Source organism: Pelmatolapia mariae, linkage group LG3_W (genome assembly GCF_036321145.2).
Source record: "Pelmatolapia mariae isolate MD_Pm_ZW linkage group LG3_W, Pm_UMD_F_2, whole genome shotgun sequence".
Classification (NCBI taxonomy): domain Eukaryota; kingdom Metazoa; phylum Chordata; class Actinopteri; order Cichliformes; family Cichlidae; genus Pelmatolapia; species Pelmatolapia mariae.
Window position 1 is genome coordinate 4,728,977 of NC_086229.1, and position 16,820 is coordinate 4,745,796.

Genomic DNA, 16,820 nt, shown 5'->3' on the forward strand with positions numbered 1-16,820 from the left:
CATATACCCCAAAAAGTTGATTCTGTTCATCTGGACGTTTTCAGTGGGAGAAACGTTTCGTCACTCATCCAAGTGACTTCTTCAGTCTCAGCTGACTGCAGGTTTCCCCAAATCTTATAAACAGTACATTTGCATAATGACTGAAACCAGCCCACTGAGGGAACAATGGGCTGGGAGGTCAGTTCCTTAATCATAATTATGCAAATTCTCATGACCATTGATCAACAACCACTGACCAAAACCCACTGATCAAAGACCACTGATCAATGGCCATGAGTACCATTCACAGAGAGTTGGGGAATGGCTGCAATAACAGCACTGGCCCCCTCCTCGATTCAGAGAGGGTCTTTCCTTTTTTACATAAATGGCCTCCTTGACCCCACACTCAAACCAGCATTCCTCCCTGTCCAGGATGTGTACATCCTCATCCTTGAAAGAGTGTCCACTGGCCTGTATGTGTGAATAGACTGCAGAGTCCTGGCCTGACGAGGTAGCTCTTCTGTGTTGTGCTATCCTCTTAGCAAAAGGTTGGTTGATTTCCCCGATGTATAGATCCTGGCAATCCTCCTGGAACTTAACAGCGTACACTATGTTACTCTGTTTGTGTCAGGGTGGACCAATTTTTGGCGCAGCGTGTTTTGGGGTTTAAAAGCCACAGAGACACAGTGTTTAGAAAAAAATGCGCCTCAGCTGTTCTGATACTTCTGACACGTACGGGATCACTACAGGTTTTCACTTAGGCAGCAGTTGTCCTTCTCTCCTGTATCAGCTAGAGCGTAGGTTTACGGTACACATCAGCTTTTAAATGTCCCCCATTACTGATGGAAATCTCACAGTCTTAGGGTAACCTGACACTTTTCATATCCTCCCTGGTGAATTTGATGTGTCGGTCCCCCAAGTTAATGTGATCCGTGAATTGTGGAACATCCTGAGAATTGATTTTCACCCAGGTGTCATCCACATACCTGAACTCTCACCAGCAAGAACTTGTATCACCACCCAACCTGTGCAGTATTTTTTCAATATCTTCTTTATATTGTAAATACTACTAGAAGATTGCTCCACTCTTTGCTTGATCTGTACTTTCCTCTAATTGCTGTGTTTTCCCACATCTGCCACTTTCTATTATCACGCTGATGTTTTGAGTGACTAAATCAGGAATACTGCCTCCTATTCTTCTCATACTGGGTTTAATGAAAGAAGATTTCTGTTTTTCCATTGAAGTTCTTTGTTTTGATCTTTTAAAGGATCCTGTGATGAACAAGAGCCTGGCTTGTCTCAAGGAGTCTCTCAGTGACCTGAGCAACACCTACACTACAGCTCTGCTGGCCTATGTGTTCACTCTGGCAGGAGACGTGGAGACCCGAGCTCACCTTCTGCAGCACTTAGACACAGTTGCAGTGAGGGAAGGTGAGTCATCCTTCAGCAGGACATCATTCAGGCTTTATTAGCATAACTGTGACTGTTATTGTGTGTGTTTGTAGGAGGTTTCCTCTACTGGTCTCAGACAGCAGCAGAAACATCAGCCTCCCTGTCAGTGGAGATCAGCTCTTATGTGCTGTTGGCCAAACTCAGCGCCTCCCCGACTGCTGAGGATCTGGGATATGCCTCTGGTATTATCAGGTGGCTGACTGGGCAGCAGAACTATTACGGAGGCTTCTCCTCCACTCAGGTACTACACCACCCGAACAGCATGAAGCTCATCTTTGAGTTCATATACAGTCTTGGACAAAATCAGTGACAGAAGAAATAATACTGAAGCTTTCATTTTTCTATCAGATATGTAAAAGGTTCAAGGTTCAAGGTTCTTTATTTGTCACATGCATAGTTATACAAGTATAACACACAGTGAAATGTATCCTGACACGCTCCTCGACATGTGCAAAAAAAGGGGGGGGGGAGTAGAGGAAGAACATTATATATATATATATATATAGTATATACATTGGGGTGAATGTGCAGTAGTAGCAGCAAGCAGGTGAATTCTGTACATTAATAAGAATAGACATCTGACTATTTTACAGAATAGACAATATAAACATATTTAAAGTTAAAGGGATTTGAAATGTACATTGTGCCTGGGTTTAGAGTGTCTGGAAGAGAGTCCTGTCTCAGTCAATTATAGATGATGTGAGAGGGCGGGTGTGTTTAGGGCCCGGATGGCTTGGGGATAGAAGCTCCTCTTGAGTCTCTCTGTCCTTGCCCGGATGATGCGGAACCTTCTACCAGATTGTAGAAGTTGGAACAGTTTGTTGCCAGGATGGGACGGGTCCTTCAGTATCTGCGCTGCTCTAGTCCGGCATCTCCTGGTGTAAGGTGTCCTGAAGCGGGGGGAGAGCAATCCTGCAGCAGCGTTCTGCTGTACGGATCACTCTCTGGAGAGCTTTTTGGTCCTTAACACAGCTGTTCCCAAACCACGATGTCATGTTCTGTGTGAGGATGCTCTCCACAGCGCCTGTATAGAAGATCCTGAGGATCTTTGGAGAGACCCTGAACTTCCTCAGTTGTCGTAGGTGATACAGGCGCTGCCTAGCCTTTTTGGTCTGGACCTGAATGTCGGCAGCCCATGTCAGGTCTGAGGAGATGCGGACACCAAGATACTTAAAGGACTGCACCCTCTCCACTGGAGCTCCATTAATGATAATGGGCTTGTAGTCTCTGTGCTGACTCCTTCTGAAGTCCACCACCAGCTCCTTGGTCTTGCCGACGTTCAGCTGGAGGTGGTTGTCCTGGCACCATGATGCCAGATTCTTCACTTCGTCCATGTAGGCCGCCTCATCGTTGTTGGAGATGGCGCCCAACACCACTGTGTCGTCCGCAAACTTCACAATGGTGTTGGAGCTGTGGGTGGCCACACAGTCTGAAGTGTAGAGGGAGTAGAGCAGTGGCGAGAGGACACATCCCTGTGGTGCTCCTGTGTTGATGGTGATGCTGTCGGAGACACACCTACCCACCCTCACCACCTGAGTTCTGCCAGTGAGGAAGTCCAACACCCACGCACACAGACGGCTGTTGAGTCCCAGATCCCTCAGCTTTGTGAACAGTCTGCAGGGCACTATTGTGTTAAACGCTGAACTGTAATCAACAAAGGGCATTCTCACATAGTTACCCTGTTTCTTGTCCACGTGGCTGAGGGTGGTGTGCAGGACGTGGGCGATGGCGTCCTCAGTGGATCTGTTGGGTCGGTAGGCGAACTGGAGCGGATCTGTGGTGTCTGGGATGGAGGAGGAGATGATGTTCTTCAGCAGCCTCTCAAACACCTTCATTACTACCGAGGTCAGCGCAACTGGCCGGTAATCGTTCAGGGATGAGGGTTTGCTGTTCTTGGGCACCGGGATGATGGTGGATCTTTTGAAGCATGTGGGGACCAGATGCTAAAACAGATTTGTTTGAGCCAGGCAGGGATGTTTTTATTCTTTAGTTAGAATATGACATTTAAGTTTTGTCTAAAAATTCATTGTTTTAACAGAATAGCAATGTTACCTCAGACCTCTGTACACCAACTACACGTAACAGCTTGTAAATAACAGATCACCTGCAAGTTTATACCTGTAATTTCTATACTTTGATGATTCTCAGTTAAAGATATTTTAACCTGTTTAACGTTTATTTAACCAGGAAGTGAAAATTTGAAAACTTGAGATTAAGGATCTCTTTTGTGAGAGGGTTTCAAAGTGACACGGGCAGTTTTAACTTAATGTCTATTCCACTTAAGCCCATGTAATATGGAGACATATGCTGTGTGAGTTAACCACAATGAATCCATCCTGTAGGACACGGTGGTGGCTCTTCAGGCTCTGGCTCTCTACTCCACTCTGGTGTTCAGTCCTGAAGGTTGGAGCACAGTGACAGTTCAGGCTCCCAGCAGTCAGCTGACATTTGATGTAAATCAGAGCAACAAACTGCTCTACCAGGAGGAGGCGCTGCAGGACGTGTCAGGAAAATACAGCCTGGAGGTGAAGGGCACTGCATGTGCTTCAGTGCAGGTCAGTGACAGCATCATGTGACAAGCTCCTGGTTGATGTCAGAGAAAGGCTTTCTTCTTTTTCTTTTTACTTATAAAACTTTAGAGAGTATTAGCATTTTCACATGTAATAAAGCTCATCTTGCACATTATTTTCATACACAATAAAGACATTAGACCTGGCAGTAATAACTGTAGAGAGTACAATGCTATTTTCAACTAAATTAGAGAACTGAGCAAAAATAAATGAACTTTCTGTCTGTATCAGAATCAGGGAAACTATTTGTACCAGAGGGAAATTGAGTTGTCATTGCAGCAAATATACAACAAACATCAAGCACTCGTATAAAATGAGTGTAGATATAACAGAGATACTCATATTAAGATAAATATAGACATGTATGAATTAGGGGTGCAACGATACACAAAATTCACGGTTCGGTTCGATACTTTGGTGTCACGGTTCGATATTTTTTCGATACAAAAAAATGTTCATGCCTTTTTAATTTGTCATTTATTAAAATTATAAATATATATTTTAACTGAAAAGTACAGTTTTTAAATGTAATGTTGCTGAAACAACAAAATAATCTTTTAAAATAAATCTATCTGATCGAGAAATCACTCATCTTTGGAAAAGAGAGTTTATTACAGAGAAATGGTTCTTTCCAAAATAAAAGCTATACTATACGCTTCTTCTGGGCTATATTCTCAGCAGCATATTAAACATATCAGGTCCCCATAAGGAGAATCATGTGCTAACGGCTAGCTAAATGATGCGGGTAAAGTTTGTAGCATGCGTGCTTGTTGTTTTCTTCTGCTTCCACTTGTCTTTCCACTAGGATGATGTCGGCGTAAATGTGCAGTCATATTCGTTGTGTTCCCACTAGTGCTGTCAGGGTTAATCTCGTTGAAATGACATTAACGCCATAACACCGCAAATCTCTGTTAATGAGTTACCGCGGATCCTCCCGTGCGTGGGGCTGGACGGCGTCAACACGTTAACAAGTGTAATCGATCCCTTAATTGATTAACTTAGGGACATGGATATTCTAGGTACTTTCAATGAGGAGAAGAGGAACAAGAAAACTATAACACCTCCTTATGCTGTCTTATAGAGAACACTCTATGGCATTTATTACAACACAACACATAACAGTCTCATCAGCAACTTCAATAATATGCAGAATGTTAACAACACTTCTGAGACAAAACCCAATATAATCCCCCCTTCAGTCAGTCAGTTCAGTTTCCATATTAATATTAGTCCATTTATGTCTCTTATCACAGTTCTACCTCCACCAACCACTCTGGTTTGGTGAGGAAAGGAAAAAAGTAAAATATGGTGTTGAAGTAAAAAATAATAATAAAATAAATTCAGAGCTCTGAGAAAAACTTTGTCAATCTACCCGGGTGGTGTGTGTGTGTGTGTGGATAAGCCCAGTGCTTATCTGCAAAGATGAGTAAAATCCTCGTTCGCCGTCCTTCTGGTTGGAGCGATGCGTCTCTGGAAAAAGCCCCACTGGATTCGCCTTCCAATCGCCGATCAAGTATCCAGCAACTGTCTCTCGCACTATGTCCCAACAAAGTAAAAAAACAACTGGAAAAAGGGATGCATGGTAAGCAAATCCTAATAAGTCTGTAACTGTAAGAACCTTAACACTTAGAAAAAAGTTCTTATTCTCTTTGGTACTCAATGCGCTCGGTGCGTTCTTCTTCTAGCTTGCTGGCTATCTGCTCCGCTGCAGCTCGTCTTCTTGCCGCATAACGCAGTGCAGGACAACTATAGCGCCATCACTGCCCTCTGTTGGATAGAATTAGTACTGCATACATTAAACATTAAAACAGTGGCTTGAACAGCAGTGGATAACCTTAAGAGGGTTACACAAGCTAACTGCGCTAACGCACAAGTTCCCACCAATGTAACTGAGCATTGCGTGGCACATCCGACATACTGTTTTACTTTTGTCCATGACGCGCTTACCATCGGGGTCATGCTTCACATGAAAACCAAAATAGTTCTAAACGCCAGATCTGAATGAGGGTGGGGGAGGTTCAATTTCGGCTAGCGTTGAGGCAGTTGCCATGTTGCAACGAGCTTAGCTTCTGTCTCGCTAGCTTGCGCTGCGCTCAGTGGATCTGCGCTCGGCAGTGCAGCCTAGGGGGAGTAGTGGAACGCAGATCCACTGAGCTCTCAACACAGACAGCATCGTCAGAAGAAAAGTTGATAAAATAAATTTAAAATTTTGTATTGTTCGATACATATGCGTACCGAACCGAAAGCACTGTATCGAACGGTTCAATATCGATACGAGTATTGTTGCACCAATAGTATGAATATAAAAGGAAAGGTATGTGTGCAAATATGTGTCATGGTGTAGAACAGTGACAGCAGGGTGCATTGAGGTGTGATTAGTTCTGTTCCACACGTGACCCAAGTGTGTTTCCCAGATTTCTGCCACCTACAACATCCCAACACCTGCTGATGTCACCACTCTCAGTGTGAAAGTCCAGCTAGAGGTCAACACCACCAGTGAATCTGCTAGACCCAAATTCACTGTGCAAACACAATCGCTGTAAGTATGTGACAGGTTAGAGGAGTGCTCTTTACCAGTGTGGAGGAACTGCTGGTAGATGAAAAGCAAGTGTGCAATCAGGTCAGTATAATCACACTGTTCAAACACAGGTACAGTGGAAAGGAGAAAACTACAAACATGGTGATCCTGGACATCAAAATGCTCTCTGGATTTTCCCCAGACCCCGAGTCTTTGAAGAGTGTGAGTAATTAGACAGATTCTACCAACGAGTGTGTCTCATGTGATAATTGTGATGATAATAATAAAAATGATGTCATCTCCTCACAGCTCAAACGTGGCTCCCTGGTGAGTCGTGTTGAACAAAAGGAGGATCATGTTCTGGTGTACTTAGAGGAGGTAAGTGAAAGTCACCGTGGGGAACACCAGATGATGATCTTTGGTACAAACTGTGTCTGCGATTGTTTCTGTCTCGTCCAGTTATCAAAGGACACACCCATCAACCACAGCTTAGAGATCATCCAGGAGCTCCCAGTGGACAACCTGAAGCCAGCCGTGGTCAAGATCTATGACTACTACCAACCAGGTCCAAGTCTAGCTAAGCTTTACTCCAACAGCTTCACTTCAGAGGATTCATCAGACTGAACAGTTCATACAAGCTGATGTTTCCATCAGTGGGACACAGAGAAATGACACTTTCATGTTTTTCTACCATGTTTCTGTCAGGTGACCAGGCTGAGACCCAATACATGTTTGTGTCGTGAGCTGCAGGTAAGAAGCTGTAATAACACACAAGTACACCTTTCACACACATTCATGTTCACAGCATCAATGAAAAGGACCAACTTTGAACTTTTACTAACTTTTATTCTTCGTCTCACAGTTTGAAGAAGGTGTGGCTGGTCCTGAGGTTTCAACCTGCATTTGAATAAAGATACTTTTTCTGCTCACATGTGTGTATGGTGGTGATTGCAGCTGATCACACTCAGATAATGAGCCACATACGATGGACTCTGAGCCAGAGCCCACTGACAGTAAGAGGGGAAAGTGTGAACATTTGGAAGAGAGGGCCTGACCAGTTTCTCTGGCTAAGATACAGTAAAGCTGACAACATGATGCATTTACTGTGGTGGGTGTGGAAAAACCATGGGTGATGTTATGCCAAGGTAGGTATTCATGACAGAATCTGTTTCCACTGGTTCAGGAGTATTCGCTGCACAGGGAGAGCGGATCCAACTGACTCCGCCTCCATTACAACCAACTAGACATGGAAGTAGTGAACTGTTTTAGTAAAAACGTGAAACATGAGTGTGACGGTTCAGTTTGTGTGTTACAACTGAAAATTATATAATTATTGTTCTCACAAGTGTTATCTGACGGGATTATTTCAAATACTGCTGTGAATGCACCCCTGAGACTGGCCTTATGCCACATTTCTGTCTTTGTGCAGGTTTAGGCAAAAACAAAATGGTGCAAGTGGGCAAAACATTAAAAAAGCAAAACGTGCTCTTGGGAGACGTTCAGTGACAGCTGGCAAGTGACGTCCACGGAAATAAAAGAAAGAAACATAATGCGTGTGTGTTTGTGAGCCTTTAACATACAGAGTGTGTCTGTGGAATCCAACAAAGCAGCGACTCTTTCGCTTGTGTACTTCATGTACTTGTGTGTTTGTGACAGTGGAGCAACATCACAGCTGTGTCCTCCCCAAAGACTGGACACCTTTAACAGTGTACAGGATACAACAGCCAACCATAAATGCTAACTGTACATGAAACTGTAAAAGTACACAATGACGTCATTCAAATAGCATCTAATGGTACATGTACATTTATACACAGCACTACAAGTAAATGGCTGTTCCTGACAGGCTGTGTTAACAAATTAGTCTGAGTTTGTAAAACATTTTTATCATTTTACAGTTTTATTAAACTGTGCATGTTTCATACTTCACTGTGTTACATGGAAAAATACAAAGATCAGTTTCAGAGAGCTTGTTGGAACAAATGTATCATTATTAATAGTCTTGTAACGTTGAGCACACAGTCACTACATGAATCTGTGACTGTTTAGTTCAGTTTGAACGTTTGTATTAAATAACCATAAGCCTTCTTCATCAGCTAACAATTCTATGACATTAACAGCTCGTCCTGTTTATGACAACGCTCTGACACGATCTGCTCCAGCTGCTGTTTCATTCACTAAGCTGCTGTTGTTCTTTCAGCTCTCAGAGCTGCTGCCTCCTCCAGGTCCTCGTCTCCTCATGAGGACATTTATCATTCATATCTGTCAGTGTGCCTGAAACACATTCACAGTATCTCTCTCTGTTTGTGTAAACATGGAGAAAACACAGTACATACAGAGAAATGTACCCAGAGCAGTAAATGATGTAAATATCAGCTCTTTATAAAATCACCACCATTAACGGACATTTGAATCATTAAACTGACATCAAATGATCTCAACTTTGCTGTTTTATCTACAATAATCATGTCATTGTACATGTACGCTGACAATAAAGATTCTCTTTTATTGTAAAATGCTGAGATGATTATTAGACAGAAGCCTGCACTGAGCGTCTATATGACAGTAATCACACAATCCTCCCACTGTCACTGTGTTGTTTCCTTTGTGCTCTTTTTGCTTTTATATAAATGACAAACAGGTGGACAGACTCTGCAGCTCTGATAGATGAGTATGTTTGTCAAACAGCTGTAAGAAATCTTCTGTCTTACACTCTCATTACGATCATCTGATTTCTGTTCATGTGTCAGAGGATTAAAATAGTGGTGCAGTCTGCAGCGTGGATATGGACATTACTGAGAGCGTGATGATAAAGTGGAGTCTGCTGCAGGAGAGAAACACCTGTGTTATGCTGTTAACACAACTTTGGCTCTTCACAAGCACATGCACAGACAGCATGCTAACACTAAGCTAGCCAGGAGCCCAGAATGATGTTAAAGCTGAGTGAATGTTGACCCCAGACAAGCACCGTGATAAAGTGAGCAGTCAGGCTGCAGCTGTTTCTAACTCTTCATGTTTCTACAGTAGAATCCAAAAAGTCTCTTTGTACCATTTTTCATTTTTGATTTGTGTTCATACCTAAAACTAAGAGAACAATCATGTCCTCATCAGGGATCTGTGTTGGTGTGTGGGGCTGTAGCTTTGTATTGTTAAATGGTGATTATGATTATGTTATTTTACAGAATAACATTAACCAGTAGTATAACCAATGTCTTTCTCCTGGTAGTAATGAAGTACTGCATTACTTTTAAGAAAAGTGTTTCGTGTAATAATGATTTTTTGAGTAATGGCCCAGCATTGATCACAACAAAGAGGGGACACGCCTCCAACATGCACAAACATTTGAGCATGTGGCATGTAATTCACTTGGATGATTTTAATGTCTTTGATATGCTGCTTAGAGATGGCGGAGACTCTCAAAGTGGAGCCAGTGAGAATTGAAAAGGGAATCAATAAGTGATGTATAATGGGAAATGCTAAATTCTTATCAAGAAGTGGCTACAGCTGTTCAAAATCCCACAAATCCCACAGACCTGCTCTCACCCCCCATACTCCACGCCTTCGAAGCTTATGTCTTTTACGTTGTGAGACGTGATGATTCATGTGCTGATTTGTTTTTTTCTGTTCTCAAACTGATCTCCTTGTTGGAGCTCAGTCTGGGGGGAGTTCTTTTTTTCTCTTCGTTTTTCCTCATGTTGTGCATTTTCCATTGTCATACCTCTCTGACCTGTCTTCCCCATGTGATGTTTGTCTAATGTATGTATGGTCGGAGGGTAAGATGGCACTGGCAAAGGACGGCAGCCTTAACCAAATTTCCTTCGGGTCAACCTTCAGGATCAATTTTGTGTTTCCTTAAGATGGCGCAGAGTATGGCAGCCTCGGCGCGAGCTCCCCCAAGCAACAGTTGGTTTTTGTGTTTAATTTTACTTTTCCTTTATTTTTTCACGAGTAGCACATGTCTCCTTGTGTACGACCGACAAACCTTACTGGACATAAAAGATGGACTTTCTCATCACTTTCCGGAGTTCAAGTTTTGCAACACGGACCCTCCGTTTGCAGACCCCCCATTCATCTCACCTGAGACAACTTTGTTCTCTGGCCCTGGAGGCCGCAAACGCCGACGCAGAGGGAGAAGATCTGGCGTTCTGGTTCAATTGAGACGGCGCACTAACAGACCACCGCTACCCAGTTTATTACTGGCTAATGTGCAGTCTCTGGAGAACAAGCTGTGCGAGCTTCGGGCACGGATCTCATTCCAGCGAGAGATGCCTCACAGAAACCTGGTTATCGGACAAGGTACCGGACTCCGCAATACAACTACCGGGGTTCTCTGTGCACCGTGCGGACAGGTCACAGGATCTTACAAGGAAAAGCAGAGGTGGTGGTGTATGTTTCATGACCAACAAAAGCTGGTGTGATTATGCGAATGCGCACCCGGTCAAATCCTTCTGCTCACCGGACCTGGAGTACCTGATGATTAAGTGCCAGCCATTCTGGCTACCGAGGGAATTCACAGCAGTGATTATTACGGCTGTTTACATTCCCCCACAAGCCGACATTGACCGAGCACTCAGGGAACTGTACAGCGTGATCAGCAGTGAGGAAACCGCACACCCAGAGGAAAGTTTCACCAAAACTCCACCAACACATCCATTTCAACACTCGTGGAGACCGGCTATTTGACCACTGCTACACCTCCTTCCGGGATGCGTACAAAGCCCTCCCCCGCGCCCCATTCGGCCAATCAGATCATCGCTCCATCCTGCTCCTGCCCGCCTACAGGCAGAAGCTGAAACAGGAAGCTCCAACCCTGAGGGCGGTGCACCGTTGGTCGGACAAGTCAGAGTCTACGCTGTTTTGATCACGCGGACTGGGAAATGTTTCACGTGGCTGCTAATGACATCGATGAGTACACAGACTCAGTCTGCGGATTTATCAGAAAATGCGTGGAAGGTGTCGTCCCATCCAGAACAGTTAAATCCTTCCCAAATCAAAAACCCTGGATTAATGGAGATGTTCGCACGGCACTGGCGGCATGGAGCACCGCTTTTGCCTCCGCGAACACATCGGACTACAAACACGCACACTACCAACTCCGGAAGACGATCAAAGCAGCCAAACGTGAGTACAGGGACAGGGTGGAGCAACAGTTTGACAACCCTCGGAGTCTGTGGCAGGGACTAAACACAATCGCAGACTTTAGAGGGAAAACCAGCACACCGCAGACCACGGCCTCTCTGTGTGAGGATCTAAACGTATTCTACGCTAGATTCGACACAGCAAACACCACGAGACCGGACAGTGTGCGCACCGCGGATGACGTTAGTGCGCACACTGTGTCTGAGGAGGATGTGCGGAAGTGCTTCAGGAGGGTGAACGCACGCAAAGCTACTGGTCCGGACGGGATTCCCGGCCGCGTCCTCAAGTCATGCGCGGCTCAGCTGGCTGGAGTGTTTACACACATCTTCAACCTTTCCCTCTCTCTGTCTGTAGTCCCAGCCTGCTTCAAAATGGCCACCATCGTCCCTGTACCCAAATCCTCCACATCTCATCACTGAACGACTGGCGACCTGTAGCCCTGACCCCCATTGTGAGCAAATGCTTCGAGAAGCTGGTCAGGGACTTCATCTGCTCTGCACTACCCGACTCACTGGACCCTCTACAGTTCGCATACCGCCACAACAGGTCCACTGATGATGCCATAGCCCTGACACTACATACCGCCCTCTCACACCTGGAGAAGAGAGACACGTATGTGAGAATGCTGTTTGTAGATTACAGCTCAGCATTCAATACCATCGTTCCCTCAAAGCTGGACAGGAAACTGCAGGATCTAGGACTGAGCAGCTCCCTCTGCAGCTGGATCCTTAACTTCCTGTCTGACAGACGCCAAGTGGGATAAACATATGTTCTTTTTCATCCTCCTTGCTTTTGGGGTTCTGGAACATTTTGTAAGTGTTTCTCAGGAACGAACGGCAATAACCCCTTTTTCTTAACACTAGAAACAAGGTCCGTGTGGCTTCTTCTAAGTAATTGGGACTGGCTGCAAATCCTATGGAAAGGAAGCAATTGTGACCGAATTACTTCTTGTATGTATGTAGCGGTAAAAGCTGATCTTCCACAGTAATGCATTTGTGTCTGTGTCTTTAAAATATACCTCAAGGTCCAGTTTGTTTGTCGTTCAAAACTGAGGTCCTATGAAAGTAATGATGTCTAAGAAGTTGACAGAATTTTTGTACATTGTCTATTTTACTTTAATGGATGAGTGATGATTATTGAGCAGATCAATGAATTTCACAAAGTCTTCCTTATCATGTGTCTAGACACCTCAGATGTCATCCAGATATCTGTAATAGTATAACAGTTTCAGGGGGGATTTTGCTAATGCCGTTTCCTTCCAATCAGCCATAAAAATATTGGCATATGAGGGCGCAAATGTTTTGCCCAATGCTGCCCCACTGATTTGTAGATGGAATTCATTATTAAATTCAAAGTCATTCCTGGTTAGGTTGATCTCCAAAAGCTGGATTAGGATTGTTGTATCTTTGTAACCCTTTTTTTAAACACTTATATCTCTGATAGTCACTACACCTACATTGTAACCAGATCAATGTCTATGGGGAATAGCATTGAGTCCCCAGGGAGGTTCAGGCCGCTGATTTTTGCCAGGAAATATCCTTGTATCCTTGATGTAGCTGGGATGCTTGTTCGGGGTAAGGTAAGAGGCAAGCTAGGTCTTATAAAGTAATTTCCGGTGTACTAGCAAATCATGGCCTGGCCACTGTTGCTTTTTCCTTCCTTGTGTCACATGGGTCCATCTTATCCCAGATGGCAAATATTCATTGAAACAATGTTAAATCAATATCAGGCAATTCCATTGAATCAACATCGAAATCTGATATTAAATTTACATCACTTTTGCACCCTCTGTTAATATTAAAATAATGTCAGAATTTGATATTGAATCATTGTTTATTTCTTAGCAAAAACAATTTCAAGTACAAAGTCATGGAAAGACAAAATTACATATACTCATGACTTTTTTTTACATCTTTGTAAACTTACACTATTGGATAGAAAAAAATACTTTACATAATATTTGAGTGATTTCAAATTTTTGAACCATAATATGTTTTGATATCACTGTATGCATGTACTATACAAATGTATAAAAGGGAAGAACATACAGTGCTGAAATTGAAAATCATTATTTTGAAAAAAAGTTTTAACCTTTGGTGAGCCCCAAAAACAGGCAGGCCAGATTAGAGTTTGCCAAATGACAACTACAAAAGCCGTCACAGTTCTGGAACAACATCCTATGGACAGACGAGACCAAGATCAACTTGTACCAGAGTGATGGGAAGAGAAGAGTATGGAGAAGGAAAGGAACTGCTCATGATCCTAAGCATACCACCTCATCAGTGAAGCATTGTGGTGGAAGTGTCATGGCGTGGGCATGTATGGCTGCCAGTGGAACTGGTTCTCTTGTATTTATTGATGATGTGACTGCTGACAAAAGCAGCACAATGAATTCTGAAGTGTTTCGGGCAATATTATCTGCTCATATTCAGACAAATGCTTCAAAACTCATTGGACGACGCTTCACAGTGCAGATGGACAACGACCCAAAGCATACTGCAAAAGCAACCAAAGAGTTTTTGAAGGGAAAGAAGTGGACTGTTTTGCAATGGCCACTCAATCACCTGACCTGAATCCGATTGAGCATGCATTTCACTTGCTGAAGAGAAAACTGAAGGGAAAATACCCCAAGAACAAGCAGGAACTGAAGACTGTTCTTCCATTCTTACTAACCAAGATAGATCAGCGCCTTTTTTTTACACCGCGGGACATGACAAGGCTGCCCTTTGAGCCCTTTGCTCTTTGCAATTTCTATTGAACCTCTTGCAATAGCCATTAGGAATGAGCCCTCTATTGACCCTGTCAGATTGGGGAATATCAAGCACTACATCTCCTTATATGCGGATGATGTTGTTTTGTTTTTGTCAAATCCTGAGCGATCTGTTCCTGCACTCTTAGATGTGGTGAGGTCATTTGGGGAAATCTCAGGTTATACAATTAATTGGCAAAAGAGTGAGTTTGTGGCTTTAACTGCAAATTTGGATGTTGATTTTTTAAAAGTTTTACTTTTAAATTTACAGACAGATTGAAATACTTGGGTGTCACTTTGCCTAAGGATCCTAAATTGATCTTTAAGTTGAATTATCTTGAACAAGTAGAAAAATTGAAAATAGATGTTGAGAAATGGAGGGCTCTCCCTATCTCCATGGTAGGTCGCATTAACGTAATTAAAATGGTTTCCCTTCCTAAATTTTTATATTTATTTTTAAACTTACCTATTTTTCTGAATAAGCAATTTTTTAAAGTGATCGACTCAGTAGTATTACCATTTGTCTGGGGCTTTAAAACTCACAGGATATCAAAAGTTCATCTATGTAAGTCAAAACTTAAGGGTGGATTTGCTCTGCCACTGTTTCAGTTTTATTATTGGGCTGCAAATGCTAGAACTCTTGCTTACTGGCAGGAAGGGTACAAAAAAATTAAGTCTGCCGATACCCCACCTTGGGTGGTCATAGAGAGTGGTGGGGTTGAGAATAGTTCCCTCCCTGCTCTTCTTTTTTCATCCTCTAATCTGCGAACCAAGGTCAATAATTTTATAGTTTCGAACTGCGTTAAAATCTTTAGTCAGATCAAAAAAGGTTGTGCTCTACCAGACACTTCGATCCACACTCCAATATATGGTAATCATGCATTTCCACCCTCATGTTTAGACGCCTCTTTTGATATCTGGACACAGAAAGGTATTATTACTCTCAAAGATTTATATATTGACAGGCAGTTTGCATCATTTAGTCAGTTGCAGAACAAGTTCTCTCTCCCTGCGTCACATTTTTTTCATTATTTACAGATAAGAAACTATGTTCGTCAGAGTATTGTTAATTTTCCATCTCTTCCGGAAGAGGGGTCAATTTTTACACTCCTGAGTTCCCCGGATTCTAAAAAGTTGGTTTCTGGTTTTGTGAAAGCCTTTTCTGAGTATTTAAATCTTAAATCTGACTTTTTGAAGATGGCATGGGAGGAGGAGCTTGGTTTGCTGATTGGAGATGAGGTGTGGGAGAGGAGTCTGTGTAGGATCCATTCTTGCTCTATAAATGCAAGGCATCAGTTAATTCAATTTAAAGTGCTTCACAGACTTCATTATTCAAAAACTAAACTGCACAGGATTTTTCCTTCTATTAGTCCAATATGTGATCGTTGTAAACTTGGAGAAGGCTCTCTTACTCATTTGTTTTGGACTTGTCCCAAATTGTATAACTATTGGTTGAATATTTTTAACTGTTTTTCTGATATCTATAATTGCACATTAGAGCCGGACCCAATAATTGCATTGTTTGGATCTTCCTCTTCCCTTTTACACCTCAGCTCTGCTGCACAAACCACAGTTTTGTTCGGAATGGTAATTGCTAAAAAAAATATTTTGACTCTCTGGAAGACGGATATTGTACCTCAATTCAAATTCTGGCTCACAGAACTGACTGCTCTACTACATATGGAGAGAATTAGGTATATATTAGCGGACAAACTTAGTAATTTCTTTGATGTGTGGCAACCATTTTTAGACCATGTATTAAAACAAAGTCCTATTTGATCGATTACCAATAACTTAGCCTTCCACCTTAGCGCTTTATTTTTGTTTATTGCCAGTGTTGAAGCAGTATTTTTGTCGTTGCAGTGTATAAACTTTTGTCTTATTTGTGTGTTTTAGCCCTTGCTGTTGTGTTGTCTGTTGTTTTTTTGTTTGTTTTTTCTTATATCAAAAAATCTCAATAAATATATATATATAAAGGAACTGAAGACTGTTGCAGTAGAGGCCTGGCAGAGCACTGAATTTTTGACCCAGATCTATGAAGTTTGTCAGGATTCAAGACTTTTAAATATTGACATAAATGAACATGCTGTTTAGGGTCCTTGGCCACATGTTCCAGCACATTAACCATGAGTGAGCTCATATCATAAATACATGTATCATAATAAATATCTAATAATATCATAACAGCAGCAGATATTCAGTATATCAGTAGACTTCAGTCCTTCATGGGTTCAGTGCTGTTAACTGTTTTTTCTGTTATTTTCTGGATTTGTTAATAAGGATGAACACATCTGTATGTGTGTTTAAACATGCCCCACTGCAGCACATTAGTAAGACAGAACAAACAAAAATCCTTTTCCCATAAAGGCAAATCAAACAGGACAAATGGAATCACATGGGGTAATACTGCTGG

At 42.6% G+C, this 16,820-nt stretch overlaps 2 protein-coding genes across 2 annotated transcripts in view; both read left to right on the forward strand.

Annotated features, from left to right (window-relative positions):
* Positions 1–7,433, forward strand: part of LOC134620194 (alpha-2-macroglobulin-like) — a 38,800-nt gene extending 31,367 nt beyond the window's left edge. The window contains exons 28-36 of the mRNA XM_063466232.1: positions 1,248–1,410; positions 1,485–1,672; positions 3,774–3,986; positions 6,416–6,540; positions 6,651–6,741; positions 6,829–6,897; positions 6,979–7,084; positions 7,225–7,269; positions 7,382–7,433. Coding sequence (XP_063322302.1) covers positions 1,248–1,410; positions 1,485–1,672; positions 3,774–3,986; positions 6,416–6,540; positions 6,651–6,741; positions 6,829–6,897; positions 6,979–7,084; positions 7,225–7,262 — 993 coding nt within the window. The 3' untranslated portion in view covers positions 7,263–7,269; positions 7,382–7,433. The remainder of the gene's footprint in view (positions 1–1,247; positions 1,411–1,484; positions 1,673–3,773; positions 3,987–6,415; positions 6,541–6,650; positions 6,742–6,828; positions 6,898–6,978; positions 7,085–7,224; positions 7,270–7,381) is intronic.
* A 2,489-nt stretch (positions 7,434–9,922) lies between these two features.
* LOC134620201 (alpha-2-macroglobulin-like) overlaps positions 9,923–16,820 on the forward strand; it is a 38,159-nt gene continuing 31,261 nt past the window's right edge. The window contains exons 1-2 of the mRNA XM_065470085.1: positions 9,923–9,949; positions 12,013–12,133. Coding sequence (XP_065326157.1) covers positions 9,923–9,949; positions 12,013–12,133 — 148 coding nt within the window. The remainder of the gene's footprint in view (positions 9,950–12,012; positions 12,134–16,820) is intronic.